General features: G+C 43.0%; 1 protein-coding gene across 1 annotated transcript in view; it reads left to right on the top strand.

The window, feature by feature from the left end:
• Window positions 1–15,077, top strand: part of adgb (androglobin) — a 34,187-nt gene extending 19,110 nt beyond the window's left edge. The window contains exons 20-35 of the mRNA XM_062410737.1: window positions 642–809; window positions 1,005–1,143; window positions 1,585–1,716; window positions 3,339–3,432; window positions 4,064–4,198; window positions 4,425–4,569; window positions 4,792–4,979; window positions 5,272–5,438; window positions 5,868–5,992; window positions 7,423–7,534; window positions 9,530–9,651; window positions 10,710–10,865; window positions 11,031–11,118; window positions 11,195–11,288; window positions 13,893–14,076; window positions 14,231–15,077. Of these exons, the coding sequence (XP_062266721.1) occupies window positions 642–809; window positions 1,005–1,143; window positions 1,585–1,716; window positions 3,339–3,432; window positions 4,064–4,198; window positions 4,425–4,569; window positions 4,792–4,979; window positions 5,272–5,438; window positions 5,868–5,992; window positions 7,423–7,534; window positions 9,530–9,651; window positions 10,710–10,865; window positions 11,031–11,118; window positions 11,195–11,288; window positions 13,893–14,076; window positions 14,231–14,422 (2,241 nt within the window). The 3' untranslated portion in view covers window positions 14,423–15,077. The remainder of the gene's footprint in view (window positions 1–641; window positions 810–1,004; window positions 1,144–1,584; window positions 1,717–3,338; window positions 3,433–4,063; window positions 4,199–4,424; window positions 4,570–4,791; window positions 4,980–5,271; window positions 5,439–5,867; window positions 5,993–7,422; window positions 7,535–9,529; window positions 9,652–10,709; window positions 10,866–11,030; window positions 11,119–11,194; window positions 11,289–13,892; window positions 14,077–14,230) is intronic.
• The last annotated feature ends 1,242 nt before the right edge of the window (window positions 15,078–16,319 follow it).

Below are 16,319 nucleotides of genomic sequence, written 5' to 3'. Positions count from 1 at the left end.
GACCAGGCCCGGTAGTCCTCAGTTGACAGAGATAGTGATTCAGTTAGAGGCTGACGACAAGAGGCAGTTTTTGTTTATATATTATCAAACTCTGTACAATTCTGTGGATTGCAATTTTCCACTTAAAAGTTCACCAGTCAAGAGGAACATTCCATAATTTATATCTTGTTTATTTCTGCCTAAGCTCTCAAACCTATTAGAATGTATATTTTGTCTTGTCTTAATCTGGATTCAATCTATGAATTTGCATTTATTTGTATTTATTAGATATACAGATCCGGTTCATAGATATGAAAAATAACACTACATTGTGAAAGATACAGAACAAAAGAAGCAAAACCAGAGAGACTTACTTTTGTCCCAGTATTTTTTTTCCTGAATGTATAATAGAACAATAGATGTTCTTTCAGGTTCAAATTTGTGTTTATGTGGGTGCTTTTACCATCCAGCACATTTTAGAGGCTTGTAGCAAACTTCCTTTAAACTTCCCTGACGTGTCTCACCAGCATAATTCAATGAAATATTCTGTTGTTGTGGGCCTGCTGCTTCGCTCTCCCATTTCATTTGCATCCCATTTCATTTGCAGCAGTAAATAAAGTTATAAAATAGATGCTTCACTTCAGCCTTCAATCCTTAAACAGGAAAGTGCTCGTTTCACCGCGCTGGATACGTCCCTCCTGCGAGCCCTGGGCAGAGTGGTGACGTCCTTCGGTAATAGGCACAAGCGGTCGGATCCAGGAAGAGCCCTACAGGAGACTCATCAGCCGCCAAACATCAACACCCGCCTGGAAAAAGTGGAGCACCTAAAGGTAGCTTGCTAATGGTGACTCACAGTTGTACTTTCCATTTGGAGAATACCTCACACTACTTAATATGTTGGTGATTGATTGACGTCTACAACCATATAAAATACATGTTGAGTATTTTAGGCCCAGATACAGAAATCACATCGAAATACAGCATATACTGTAGCATCAAAGTGTGTGCGTGTGTGTTTGTTTCAGGTGTTTAACTCTGCAGTTTACCACATGCTGTGTAAGGCTCTGGGCAGGAAGCTGGTTGCAGAGGAGCGGTTTGCTGTTATGGGCCTCACCGCTGACCCTTACCTCTTTAGCAAAGGCTGCAGAGAGGACTCCCCTGCATGTAGGTGCCATTTATGTGTTGAGGAATATTTAGATGTTGCCTATATTTCGGTTCATTTGTGAGTTTATTTCGTAACCGTGTAATTTGTCACAGCAGTTTTTGCAAGTTGTGCCAATGTTTAAATAAATATGCAACTGCACTAATCATTCCCCACGTGAATGTAACTGCTTAATGTATCAGGTCATGTCACCCAGGGGCATGTAAATCCTATTTATTGTGTGTTGAAATAAGTGAATCAACTGAAAGGGACCTTTTTATTTTTGCGCAGACTTCTCTTGACTTCTGTTATTTTTTCAAGTTTTTCAGACTTATATATAAAAAAAACCCATGTTCTCAAATTTTTGATATTAACTGTAAGTTTGCTTAACACTTGGCTTTTATGCATGCTATTTCACAGTTGTCCTAATTGTGTTTTACCGCTGTTGCATTGCTGTTAAATAGATGCAGAGTCAGAGCCTCCAGAAAACTGGAGAGACAGGCAGCCCTCGATCACGGAGGTCGAAGCAGCCACTGTACTGCAAGCCCGATTCAGAGGAAACTTGACACGAGAAGTCCTCAAAGCCACAAAGCCTGGTACAGACTAGTAAAAAATATTTCTATTTAACTACATGATCAGATTTCAATCTTATATTTCATCTGTGATGATTTGATGTTGTTTTCTTCTTTAGTGGATTGTCTGATGTGTGGCTGTCACTTCTGCAGCAGGTTAAATTAGCTAATTTAGAGTACAAATACAATAACAATGTCTGTGCTTAATATGAAGATAATTATTAGTATTACCTACACACACACAAACACACACACACAAAACACCTCCTGCTTCTTACATTCACTGTTTGATTTAGCCTGTTGGCATTTATTGAGCCTCTGAGCAGAGGCACAAATATGTATTGATGAGACTGCCACTCTTACTAATACACCCTGACAGATGAGGGGTGGCCACAGAGGGGATACACACATGTAGGAAACGCTCGTACAAACGCACACAACATTCCTGCAACAACAGCCATATCTCTCAATAATGACAGCACGTGAAAGATAAGGTTGAATAAATACAGGAACAGCAGCTTTTTCTCTCAGTTTGTTTATCCGTCTTACTTTGGATTCATGTTTTCTTTCTGATTCTTGTACTTACACCTTGCACAATTGTTTGTTGAATCAAGTGGAGACACTGGACGTCACACATTGCCCAGACATTGTCTATTTTTTGCCGGGGCTTGAAGCGATCTACGCCTTCTACAGGCACAACAGATGACACTGACGCCCTCTGAATAACTCGCACATATGGAGCATTTGCATAAAACGGTGCTGATCTATAGCATGTAAATCAGCTTTTCGCTTGTTTTTCATGGCCAGAAAATTTGAGTCAAAGATACCAGATATCCCCAATATCCACATCATTACAGAGCCTGTCTGCTTCTGTCGCTGGTTATGCAGCATTAGAAGGAGTGCACACACGCACAGGAGAAATAGCTTGACTTCTATGAAACAGACCTGTTATAGTTAAGTTCTTTCTCATTTTTTTCATTCACTTGTCAGAGCACTTTGTACTTTCAGAGTGCCACTTAGGGAAACGGCAGAAACACCAATCGTGTGTTAAAAAATTCTGTCAGCATGCACTTTTAGAAAAGCTTTTTATTTAAAGGAAAGTAAAAACTAAACTTATTAACTCGAAAAGTCAAATTAGCTGTTCAACCAGCATCTCGATTTATCTTTCTTCCGCCTCACTATTCTAGTCTTATTGTTCTTCTTCCCCTCTTTTTTTTGCACCTCTCTCCCTTTCTGTCTCATGCCACCTTTAAGTTGCCCTCTTGTCGTCATAAAGATGATAGGAGATCTCATCTCTCTAACGCTAGCCTTGGCCATTCCAATGGCTGTGTCAATTTTGGAAAGTGGCCATTTGAAAGGAGAAAGCTGAGGGAGAGGAGGGAGGGCGTTTCAGCGGGAGGATATGAGGACACCTATGCCACATGTCGGATGTGAAACCATTTATCTTTCAGCTGTCCCTTCAGAGCGTTCCTCTCAGTTACATGCAAACACACATACACACCCATTAACACATCGTACGGACATCATCTATCAAAGCCTCAACATGTCTTCTGGAATAAGTCTGAATAATCCCTTTTCCAAGTGTAAATAACTTCCCTGAATTGTTTGTCTTTAATTGTTTGTGTGTGTGTGCTCGTGTTATTCAGGCACGAAGGAGAACCTCATTGTTGCAAAGATCCTTTCAGGCATGTGGACAAAGGTTAAGACGAATGAAGAAGAAAATGCTGTATTTATGCTACGGTACGTGAAACATGCATATGGTAAAAAAAGGCATGATTGGAATGACTCTGATGATTAATATGTTGATTTTGGATGTTTATACCATGCACCTTGTTAATTTAGCACATAATGGATCAGACGCGTCATTATCTGAGAGAATATCCTTCAGAATCCTGCGCCGGTGCTTTGTACATCGTATGGCATCAGTTTAGCCTCCCTGTTGCACCACATGCCTAGAATCTGCTCTCTCTCCTGGTTGTGGCGGCCTGTGGCGGCCAGGCAGGGAGCATTTTCCACATTGTGTTCCATCTTTTCCCAGTGGTACCATCTGCTGTTTATCCTCTCCTCGTTCCAATCGGCTTGCAGCGTCTGCTGAATGACCTGCTGCCTGGGGAAGTGCTGTATGTGTGCGCACGAGCATTCCGAGCATAGTTAATGTCTGCGTGAAGGGTAGGGCGGGGGTTTGTTGGGTGTTGTGAGCCTGACAGAAACTGACAGAAACATCCACTTCAGCCAAAGTTCATGCTGCGATGTGAAGTGCATACTACATAGTCTCCTTCAATGTCGTCTTTTTTTATAGCAGAGATAATGTCTTGGTCTTCTCATAAAATGTGTGTTTCTAAAAGTGCTGTCTCCTGTGTTTCCTGCACAGGGATATAATTGACCACCACTCCAAAGGGAACGCAATGCTCTACCCGTGTCAGGGGGATGAATGGACCAAAATCTCCTTCGATGATTATTCTGTGTCTCTTCACGACACGGCCAACTCCTGGATCCTGGTTTTCAGGTTGGAAAATGTTGTAACTTAAAGGTTGAGGCTTGTCAGTGAAACATCTGGATGAATCCAGGTAACAATGGCTGATGTCCACCTCTCACCAAAGGTCATAACGTTGCCTTTGAGCCATGCGCTTGGCTCTCATATATGCAGATAAAGGTAATATCGGGAAAATGTCTGTTTGTATAACGCAGAGTTCTAATAATGTTATTGTATATCTTGTTTCTTTCATGTGAAGAGAGGTTTTCCTAATACCTAAGGAGATGCTGCTGGTAACGAAGATTTACTCCCCGATCCCTAATTGTCTGCTGCACGTCATAGATAATGACACAGGAGAGGAGCTGGACAACAGACTAGCAACTCGTGTCTATCAACCCAACAAGGTCTGTGGAACCTATCAACACTTACACTTTGGTTGCTTTTGTATATTTGGCTTATTTTCTTTGTACATTCTGCAAAACTGGGTAAATATATATTTATATTTAAGGAGGATTGTTTCCTGTCTCAGTTAACCAATCACTGGGTTCAAGTTTTAAATTTCTCCCCAATCCCTCTGTAATAGAAAATATTTTTTCTTCTTAATCCCTCTGTATCTGTCATTCCAGCTTGGCTACACCTTCGTAGCAGAGGCTGTCATACCTGAATCACCCCCTGCTGGTCTCAATTGGAAGTTGCGCCTGATTAGCTCAAGGGAACCTCTCCCAAAACTGGCCCGGGAGGCTCCACTCAACAATTTCTCAGTGCAGGAAATCCGGGATTATTACATTCCCAATGATGACAACAACATATGTCGGTAAGAGAAATATAAAATACATAGTTTGTTGAGAGTCTACAACAAATTTTCATCATAGGATTTACACTTTTCAATTTTAATTTTTTGGGCTGAATGTGTGTGATTACAAATATTAATTATTTACACTACAGTATATGATCTGAGATGTGTTATCATTTGACACAAGGTGTAACAAGCAAAGAAAACATATCATACTAAATCCTTCAAGGAGCTGTGGAAACAAACCAATTTCCTCAGCTCAGGACAACATAAAGACTAATGGTGCCCACAGTCATTTGAGATTTTTCCATAGTTACCTTGTGCAGGTGAAAGAAGACATCAAGGGAACAGTTCAGATTCAGACTTCCTCGCCAGATGTCTTTATACATCTGGCGATACTGGACCAGGAGAAGGAGGTGGCCAGCAAAACAGGGAAAGGCCACGTGGTCATTCCTATCGTCTGGTTCCTGGTTGACAAAGGTGAGCAGTCATTCGGTTTTTGGAAAATCGAAAATAACTTAATCAGTGAATCCCTTCATGGCAGAAGATTTGTCAGTCTGCTTCTGATCTGCATGTTGCATCTTCATAATTCAACACTCTTCTTAATACTTACACCAACATGAATAAAGTTGAATTGCACTGAAAACTTTTCCACTATGATAAATTTGATTGAACTGACACTTAATAATGAATATGCTTTTTTCTCTATTAGCCTAATGAGCAGTAAAATGATGGCAGGGAGTAAAGCTACAACACACAATAGCTCTTTAAAACCTGCGACTCCATCCAATGACTGCTTTTCTGTGGATTTCCATTAGCCGTACGCTGACACATAGCTGATCATTCCCGTCCCGTTTCACATATGGCCTCTTAGTTTATCATCTCTCTCTCTCTCTCTCTCTGTTACAGATGAGATGGACCAGGAGCAGAGGAGAAGCCCCATCCAGGACGAGGGAGTCAAAGGGGTAGACGCTCCCCCACAAAAAGATGAGAAACTGGACTCCTTGTCTCACCAGCCTCCCACAGAGACTATGGTATCACTGACCACTGTCTGTGTGCTATCTGCTGTTGTTAGTCAAACACTTCACCGATCTCACTCTCGCACACACACAAGCACACTCACACACACACACACACACACACACACACACACACACACATCGCACTTTCTCTCCTGTCACCCACTTTCTTTCTCCCTGTGTTCATATCAATTTTTCACTCCAAATTAAACATAACGCCTTTTTCTTTTTGCAGGCATGCGCTTGCACACACTCACACATGAGGAACTTACTCACACCCACACACAGCTTCTCACACAAGACAAAATTTGCAAGAAGAGAGCAGCGTAGACCGGAGGGGTGGTTTTGTTGTCACTGTCTACACTTGTCAGGGAGCAGGGATTTGTGCATGATTTATGAGTCACTCTATTGTCTGAAGGTCTTATATCTAACAGACCTGTTGTAATTTGTTTGTGTATTGCCAAAGTATATAGCAGGCACTATCATCATTGAAAAAAACTGTCCACACACTGGCTGCATTGTTCACTTATGTAAAAACAGACTTGGTTTTAGTTTTTTTTTGTCAGTGATACATGCGGAGAAAAAGCACCTATTTTCAAAGTCCTTCAGCAACTGCTCTCACCTTATGAATAACCCCAATTAATCTCATGACACCGTGGTGAATTGAGCCGTTTCTGACACGAAAGGAAGATGAATCTCTCCTCTGAAGTGACACACCACTGTAGTGGCATCAATAGTGATGAGACGGATCATGTCAGATCTCACAGATCAGCGGCAGGCCAAAATAAACAGCTATCGATCAGGACTAGAAACATTGATCAAGACTTAGAGCGAAGGGGCAGTGATGAAAGCTCTGTTCCGCACCACAGGGACACACAGCAGACATATTGATGCACACTAATGATGGATTGAAGTCTCCTATAGTGTGTACATAATACATTATAACACAAACTACATCGATTAAAAAAAATGTATTAGGCTGTATTGCAACTATGAACTATACACAGTATATACTATATATAAAAAACTATAATTGGCTTTTTTTTATAGCATGCGTCTCTCTGCATTAGTTTAGTCTCACCTTGGACTGCGGTCTGAGTTCTGTCCTCTTTGCTCAGTGTGATGGATGTAGGAGTTACCGCTCCTGATATAATCTTGGCTAACAAGCCCACTGCCTCCTCTCCTTTTGTGCCAAGCATGTGCTTCTGTCAACGAGGGCAGAGAACAGCAAACACAAAATGTGATGTTTCTTCTTTAAGATCCCTGTGTCTCTCTCTGAATCATCAGCAGTTTGCAGCTGTATGTTCACAAATAGCACTCGTCACATGTCGGCTTTCAGCTCAACGTGCCGTATTCCACGTTCGTCATGCTCCCTGTGTCTATGGTGTGTTTTAAAGTGTATTGAAGAAGTTTGTCCGTTGACTTTGCTTGACTGTTTTTCGCAGGATCGTACGTATGTGGTGCAGGCAGCGGTGCTTCATAAGAGCTGGGATTTGGATGAAGCTCAGTGGGATTTTGTCCATCACCTCAAAGAATTGCATAAGAATGAGATGAGAGGTACATACTCAAGACAAATGCTACACCAACACAATCAATCTTGATCTGAACATCGAAACTAAGTCTAAACATTCACCAATGTCTGGTTGAGACATCTCCATATATTTGCTGTTTTTATCTTTTTTTGTTATTGCTTTCAGAAGTTTCCAGCTTTTCAGCCCTAGGTTATGAATTAATTGTCTAGTATGCCCTTCGTGTTTATTTTGTTTTACTCTGCTTATTTATGTTTTACGTGTGAAATGTGGCGGATACTCAGTAGGCAGTGTCAGGGGCCAAGGCCGATGCAGTTTCCTTCCTTTGCTTCTGCCAGCCAGGGGTCTGCAAATGAATACAACTGCTTTCACAGATCAGAGTGGGAGATATTGTGCCCATTGGTTGTTTGGCTGAGGCGCTAATCCTGTCCTCTGCCCCCATCTCTGCTGCACTGCCTTTAATCACGCTGCACAAATTAGATCGATTGAAACAAGTCGCAGCTTTGAAATTTTGCAGAAGCTCCTTAAAAATTCTGAGGGGACGAATTAATTGCGTCGCGGGTGGAGGTTGATGTGAAAAAGGTGCTGCATGCTTGACAATTTGCATGATTGCCTGAAGAGAGAAAGCCCAGCCGGCTGTCGCTGAATCCTCATTCGCTTTTCTCATTGCTCCTGACAATGGTTCTCGTATTTACCCATCCTGTTTGCATGGCATGAAATCTGCAGATGATCTGTGTGTGTGGCTTTTTTGGGGCATGGATGAATGTTCAAGCCAGATATTAGATGTATTATGACTACAGAGCAAAACCCACCTAGTTATTTATTCCAGTAATGGTCACTTGCATGCATTTTCTCCTCATAGATTTGTGACCTTGCTAAGGTTGTGTGCGCAGATTTGCCGTGTGTGTACGTACGTGCAGGCCAATGTCCACATGGGTCTTCTGTGGTGTTTTTTTTTCCGATTAGCTTGTGAAAGTGGGTCGATGGGAAGTCAAATGAAGTTGGCTCTTGCCCCCTGGTGCCCTGGGAAATATCTCAGCAGGAAAGTGAATTAATTTCACCCAGTTTAACTCTGTCTCAGTGGTGAGGCTGTGCCCTTGATCATGCTCCCTACATGCTACATGGATGCACACAATCATTACATGCCATGCCAAGCTTTGAGACCACTTTAACAAGCTGTTTAACAAGCTGCAGTCCAAACACTGTACTGCGCATGTTTCAAGCGTGCACATGCATCTCTGCTTTAAAAACCCCAGTAAATACACCTTAAACCAGTCAGATGTCGCTTTCATTCTCCTGTCGACCCCCATGCTGTCAATAACTGTGGTAATACGAGAGTACACAAACTGCATGAAAATCAGTTTTTCAATTAATCCCAAATTACAGCTACACTCATTGATATTTGGATCCAATTTGAACGTTAAGCTTTCTGTATGACTTGAGATAAGAGTTACTCAATGAGCGTGCACCAAAGCTGCTCGGGCAGAATGAGAGGGTGTCAGCTGAATGATGGATTATTATGCCTTTCTGTATCAGAGAAGGGAGCCTCAGAGTTGATGCTTCAGCTGTGCTGAGGACTGGTGCTCACCTTCTGCTGTAAAGTACAACAGTGCCATCTAGCACACAAACAAACACACAACACATGCAGAGTGTTCTACTCAGGTTGGATAAACTGCTGAGGTTCTTTCTGAAGAGGGTTCTATGAATGGATGTGGAATGAATTGTCAAACAAGGTTTTTTAGCCTTTTACACTATAATTAGATCTATCAAAACATGCCAAACTTATGGGAGTCTCTTAATTTTTACACAAATGTTAAGTTATATGCACCTAAAAACATTTCCTTGATTTCAGAATTCCAAGAAGGAAAGAGTCGTCTTTTGAAACCTTTTTCAATTGAATATTTATGATAACAGTGCTTTTACATGTCATATTCAACAGCATATTGCTAGTAGTACACAGCAGTTTTTGAAGATGACAATAGAAAAATGAGTTTACCTAATTCCTTCTTTTTGCTGAATGTAGCAAACAAGCCAGAGAACTCGAAGGGTTCATCCAGCACGCTCAAAGGCCACCGCAAAGGCGAAGCGGACAAGGAGAAGGGGAAGCCACGTGCCACGCCCAAATCTGGCTCCAAGCCGGAAACGGTGAGACATCACTTCAGCACTGTGACGCACAACAAAACAAAACACCACAACATGGCCAGCTATAAATTAGAAACAACATCTATAGATAGGTATTAAATATAAGGTGCACTTGTAGTCAATTATGTTGCAGCGTGGGCAAATTCAACAGACGAAATGCACTCAGAACACACTCTTAACTTACGCCCACATGTATTTTCCACAGTCCTGTCATGTTTGGAAAAGGTTCAGTGGTTGTTGTCTCGTAAAAACTTTACAACAATATGCAAAGATAGTATTTGTAACTCTTATTGAGCTCAGGAGGTTCAGGCACTTTCAGTGAAGTGCATATTTAACTCCTCGTCACAATTTGCCATCCACGCCAAAATAACGAGGTTGTTGTTGAACTCATTTTCTTGCACCTCTGTTGCAATATTTATTATAGTTTATTTCATCAGGCAGGTCAGTATTTACATATTTGGTCGACTCTGCTGTAAGTGAACTCTGAAATGTTAATAGGAGAAAGTGACCTTATCAGACTTCCTGCAGCTGCCAAGACGACCTGCATGTATTTACACTGAGTAGGAGTCAGTAGTTTTAAAACGCCCTGTAATCGTGTGGCCTGTGATTCTCAGAGTAACGGCCATGGTTTGATAAATGTCTGATCCACTTCGGATGCCTTTTATTCTCCACAGCTCTACATGTCAAACTCTAAACCCATTGAAATCTGCAAGGCACATTCGAATACTGGCCACTTTCAATAAATTTCCATTTCGAATATTTATTCCAGCATTGTCAGCGCAACACTGCTGAAGGTAGAGGACAAAATGATTGCTGAGGAAACAAAGTCAAAAAATATTTTTCAGCTATTTACAATAAAGACAAAAGAGATGAACAGGACCTATAATGTAATCCTAGCTCTGTCTGTCTGTCTGTGTGCCAGACTGTCTGAGCTGCTCATTGAAAGAGACATCATCATCATGCATTGTGGAGCAGTGACCTTCAGCTGGGACATGATTGTGTGCCTGTGTGTGTGCATTATGCATTTAGTCTGTGCTGCCTGTGTGTGTATCCCTGTGCAGAGCCTTGACCTGACTAAGCCGCACTGGACGCTGCGTGTGGTCAGCGACAAGAGTCAAGCGGAGAGCGTGGAGGTGAAGAAGGACACAGCGAGAGTGGACCAGATTCAATTCATTAAAAGAGCCTGGGAGATAGCGGAGCCCGGCCGCTCTGCCAAGGTAACATGGAGTTTGAAATGGAGATTCACGGTGACCCCTCATCATCTTTATGGCCCTTTTCCCATCTATTGGATCTCCTGTAGGAATGTGAAAAGTAAAGTTTGGAAAGATGTATTTAGAAATTAGTAAATGCAACTTAAACAGAATTCTTCACTGTCTTTCTAGGCTCAACGGTCTCGTCTCGAATTTCTAAACCAAGAACAACGTCAAGAAGAAGAAGTAGACGGCGAAGAGCTCGGTACCAAACTCACAAGTATGTATTTCAGCACTCTCTGTTTTGATTGTCACATGTTTGAAATTAAGCCCTTTAATAAAAGTTTCTTTTATAGCTGTTCCGACATCTGGTCCTCCCACCTCTCCAGCCAATCAGAAGCAGGCTACCTCCTTCACCTTTACCCAAATGGACTACACGCCCTTTATCAGGTGCTCTACTGCTTTCTCACCCTTTCTCTCATTCTTTACATCGATTTCTCTGCATACTTTATTTGGCCAGCACGAGTATAAAATGGGAAAAATCCTGAAAGCAAACCGTAGCCATCACAGGTTACACATGCATGTACGTCGCAGAATTCTCAGATTTCCTTTGCTGCACCACGATGGCTGCTTGGGTACCGTTCTATAACGGACCTGAGTTGAGCCTGGCACGCAGCAGCAGGACAGACGTGCCAAGAGAGCTGGCAGGAAGACAGGTGGTCATTGGCACCAGCTTCCTGTCTCAATTCTCCTCTCAACAAGTCTGTTGGCACACTGGAGGATCTTTTTTTAATCACAGCTTCGTTGCTTGTACTTGATGAAACAACAGCAAAAGTTTGTCCCTGCGACTGCTCTTGTCTCCTTCTTGTGTCTGTTCACTCTTTAGAAATATCAAACAAAACAATTATAGCCCACAACTACATATATGTATATATATATATTGTATCTGTCATCTAGAAGCTGTATTAAGAACAGTTATTTTTCTGGTCCCTTGCGTTCCTCTATATAAACAGATCTCAGTTCAGCTTGTTCCAACAGACACATTAGTTTCTGCGCTCAGAGGCCAGAGTTGGATAACAATACATTAAGAGCCAAGACTCCTCCTCTTGTATATTTCTGAAATGGCAGTTTCTTGTGTTTCCTGTGGGGAATATGCAGTGTGTGGTCCAGTTGCCTAATGCAGCTGTTGAATCACTTTGCTGTTCTCACTTTGTGAGCCTGAGCTGAAAGGCCTGACTCCACTAGACCTGGGGTTTCTTGTATCCCTCTGCATGTATGTATATGTTCACCATGCATGTCTTGTTGGACATACCAGCATCCTGCTCCCCATCAGCAAATTGGTTTTGTCCGTAACCTTTGCTCCCATCAGTTCTGTGAACAGCAGTGTAACAAGACTATACACTTTCCCTGACCTGAAAGGGCAATGACTCCAGAGGATGGGGATGTATCCGATGTATAGAACTGTAAACACCAGACATCGGCTACGTTGAGAGAAAAAAAAAGAGAACGAAATCTTGTCCTTGCTCAAATATGTTCAACCTCTGGAGCAAATCTCACAATATAATGTTTAAAAAAATATATATCCTTGATATTTGCAGGTGTTAAATAGGGCTCCCAAATTATAAACAACTGTCTGATGCTGTGTCTTCCCGGGGGTTGTTATCTGTGTCCCCTGCGGCATTGCACTGCAGCGACTCCACCATATAACTGGACCCCAATTAGTATTATCACTCAGAGCAACATTTTTATTGGACAGTTATCTGCCAGGGCGTGAATAACATTGTTAACATGAAAACAGGATTATTGTATTTTCGTTTGTGACACATGTGAAGTGTCGGCTTGTGACATTTGTCGGCGAGTGTTCAGAAGGGAAGAGTCTCCCTCCTCCGCTCCCCCCCCGAGTCTCCCATTACTCTCCCTCTGTCCGTCCCTCTCTGTGATAAATGAGGTGATATTTGGGTCTGGTAATTAGAGAGCTATTTCAGGACCCCAACGAGCCCGTCGCTCCAATGAGATGTGCCCCTCACCCATCACCTCTCCACCCGCTGCTGGTGTGGGTGTGTTTGTGTGTGTTTTTGTCCACACGTGGGTCCGGGCCCAGCCGCTAATGGCTGCTTGCGCTGTGACCTGCTCTCCGAGCCGAGGAAGCGAGAGAGAGAGAGATCCCGAGGTGTAGTCTATTAGAGGAGTCTGCAAAACAACTCTGTCTCACAAAGACACACTGCAGGGCACGTGACAGCTTCACACCACGTACGCGCTATCTCTCCAGCATTAGCACACATGTTGTTAAACCCAGTGATAGAGTGGGAACATGACCGTGTTCATTACCCAAATGAACTCTCATCATCGCCTCTATTGGCCTCGCCTCTTGATTAAGGTCAGCTCAGGAAATGGGAAGTCACATTTAACACTGGTAATCTCCTGTTGACCTCCCGTGTAGGTGTGTGTGTGTGTTGTGTGTGTGTGTGTGTGTGTGTGTGTTTAAACGCACACACCTTGACTGCCTCGCAAACGTTTTTTCCTCCATCTTTTGCAGCTCCTGTCTGTCTTGGCATGCAAACACACACACACACACACACACACACAAATAAATTACATTTTAGGCACAAAATCTTTCCAGGGAAATACCCACACACAGTGTTTCTAATCAAATCCCAATAGATTTCACTGATATCGATCTAGATACACAACTTGGGATATGAGATAAGGCATGGAACTGAGTTTATCATTTCCCTCTGCACTTATCTGCCACATTTCCATTTTTATTTGCTCTGCCTGTGTCAACATTGTCGCTTGTTCCATCTCAGAAAAAAATTGTCTGTAAAATCTGCAACCTGGTGAAATTTGATAAGAGGTACAATAGTTTGAGATGACAATTTAACTCCCAAAATATCCCTTTTACAAGTCGATAAACATTTGCAATTTGCATGACGCTATATCTATTTTGAACTATACAATATTAACATTCTTGTAAGAAATGATATCCAAAAGGTGTAAAAAAAACATCATAGTAGGATTATACTCATTGTATTAAGTCCCTTTGTATGATCGCAGATGCCACAAAGAGTTTCCCGTGCTGATGGACACACAAATGGAGAAGATGGAGGAGAACGAGCGCTTAGAAAAGATCCAGAGCTACCGCTTGGTTCGAGAAAACGTGCGGGAACAGCGAGAACAGCAGGAGCTCGACCGGAAGGAGCTCATGACAAGCCAGCTGGAGATATACGACAACATGCAGGTTGGTGAAATAGTAGACGTGGACAACACTAATGAGCATCTTTGTCCCTCACAGTGTGACAGCGTCTTTGTGTCAGTTCCCTGTCCCGCTGGTTAAACATGACTCTGCACTGTCTCTCTCTCTCTCTCTCTCTGCTTCTCTCCCCTGTCTCCAGGCGCTCTTGTGGCAGCGGCGTAAGAAATTTCTCAACGCTTGCAAGGCCTTTAGTAGCCGTCTGATCGCGGCCGTGAAAAAGGACCGAGAGGAGAAACAAGCGCTGGAGGAGGCCCAGCACGCAGTCCAGGAAAAAACAAACCCCGCCGTTCTTTCGAGCAAAAGTGCCAAGAAATCTGGCAAGAAGAAATGATGGTCATTGGCAGCGGCTTCCTGTCTCAGTTCTCCTCTCAACAAGTCTGTTCGAACACTGAAAGAACCTCGTTTAATCACAGCTTCGAGGCTTTGGCTTGAGGAAAAGATTGTTACTGCACTTGATTCAAAGCTGCGACGGCTACTATCTCCTTCTTATGTTTACTCACTCTATGGATATGAAAATGTAATTGAAATTCTGTCACTTGTGGATGTGATATTGCATGAGCAGAAGTGTGTGTGTGTGGAAGATTGACCACATAGTTCATCTAGAAGGGGAACTTCACCTTGACAGTCTATTGCTCAGAGATTTGAACTTGATGGCCTGCTTGATTGGGATCTGGTCCACAGAGACGTGAAGGCAGGATGTCTCCCACCCTGATAAGACACACATACCCAATGGGAGGGGGGCTGTGGGTTGTAAGATCACAGACCTCACCAATGTTCTTTGCTCATTTCTACATGTCATTCAGGTGATTGTACTGTGAGGCCATCTGCAGAGGCTGAATTAAACATACAGGAAGAAGTGTTTGACTTTGTGCTTGATTCACAGAAATTGCCACCACAAAAACAAGGACTTATAGGTATACATGTGTTCTTCATCCGTCTCCTATGCCTTGCATTGACAGAGCCACTGTTCGCCTACAAACCCAATCTTTGTATTTCCTGTAGAACATATCAAATGAAATCAATTCCACATTACCAGATGGCTTCCACAGGCTGTGTGCGGACATGTGAACCCAGTGAGAGTGTCAAGCCGTCGGATTGGTAAGGGATGACGTTGACTCGGATGCCCAGTTCGCCTGAATATACCCCGCGAGTCTTTTGTTTTCTTGAAGGTCACTGTATCGACTGCGCGACCCAAGGCATGCTGGGTACAGCCACCCTCCCACAAGCTGAGTGGTGCTGATTGATTGTCTGATTGATAGAAGACCACAAGAGTCCATGTGTCGGAGGCCGAACACAAAGGGATGTGTATGATAATGCAGCGAGGGCAGATCTCCCGGCTGAAGTGTCTCAGATCAGATGGTTAGGCTGCTAATGTGCATTAAATTATTCTTTCATACCAATCTGTTATGTTTTTGTTAAAGAAAGACGTGGAGATAAAAAACAAGTTCTCTTAATCTCCGCTGAGTGTATGAAGTGCATCCTGCCGGTCGTCCCTCCGAGGGTCAGCTGAGCCGCTGACGAATGGGAAGCCAAATTGGAAATGAAAGGGGAGATGGTGCCATCTAGTGGCTGTGGACATTAATAAATTCTCATTACCACGCCTGCACCAGGTTGCTTTCAAGGTTGACAGTAATGAATAGTTCAATTCTGTGCTGCTGCATGAAGAAAATGATCATTTCGCCATGTGTGTATGCACGTTTTGGAGTTGGATGGGAGTGGGGATGTGCGTGTTTGTGTGTGTGTGTGTGTGTGTGTGTAAAAGACAGGCAGGATGAACATAATTCTTTGTTCCTTGTATTTATGGGCATGTGCACAGTCACTCTGCAGCAGCAACCTGCTCTGCTCCACGGCTTTTTGCTGCCTGTTGCTGACGACGCCCTTATTCAAATTGTGTGTGGAAATGATTCCCTTTCATTATGATGTTCGAGCCAGATTAGGAAAACGCAGAATATGACTTAAGACCTTAGTTCTGGAAAAACACCTTCGCCCAGTGCTCTACTCTGTCCGCCTGTGTACATTACTCAGTGTTTTCTCTGCTCATAAAAGTGTGCCACTGTGCTGTGTGTACCTCACAATGTGCCGGCTCAGTCTGTCAGGCCTCCTCTCGCCAGCCACCATTTCTGCCCCCGTGGCTGCGTGACAGAGCTGATCCTGAAAGTCTTGTTCCTGGCAGAGAACGTTCCCGATCCTCTCCGCCCCCACCGCTCCCGCTCCACTGATAGATTCCT

The sequence above is a fragment of the Platichthys flesus genome, chromosome 18, assembly GCF_949316205.1.
Source record: "Platichthys flesus chromosome 18, fPlaFle2.1, whole genome shotgun sequence".
Lineage (NCBI taxonomy): Eukaryota > Metazoa > Chordata > Actinopteri > Pleuronectiformes > Pleuronectidae > Platichthys > Platichthys flesus.
This window is presented reverse-complemented; position numbering and strand designations above follow the sequence as displayed.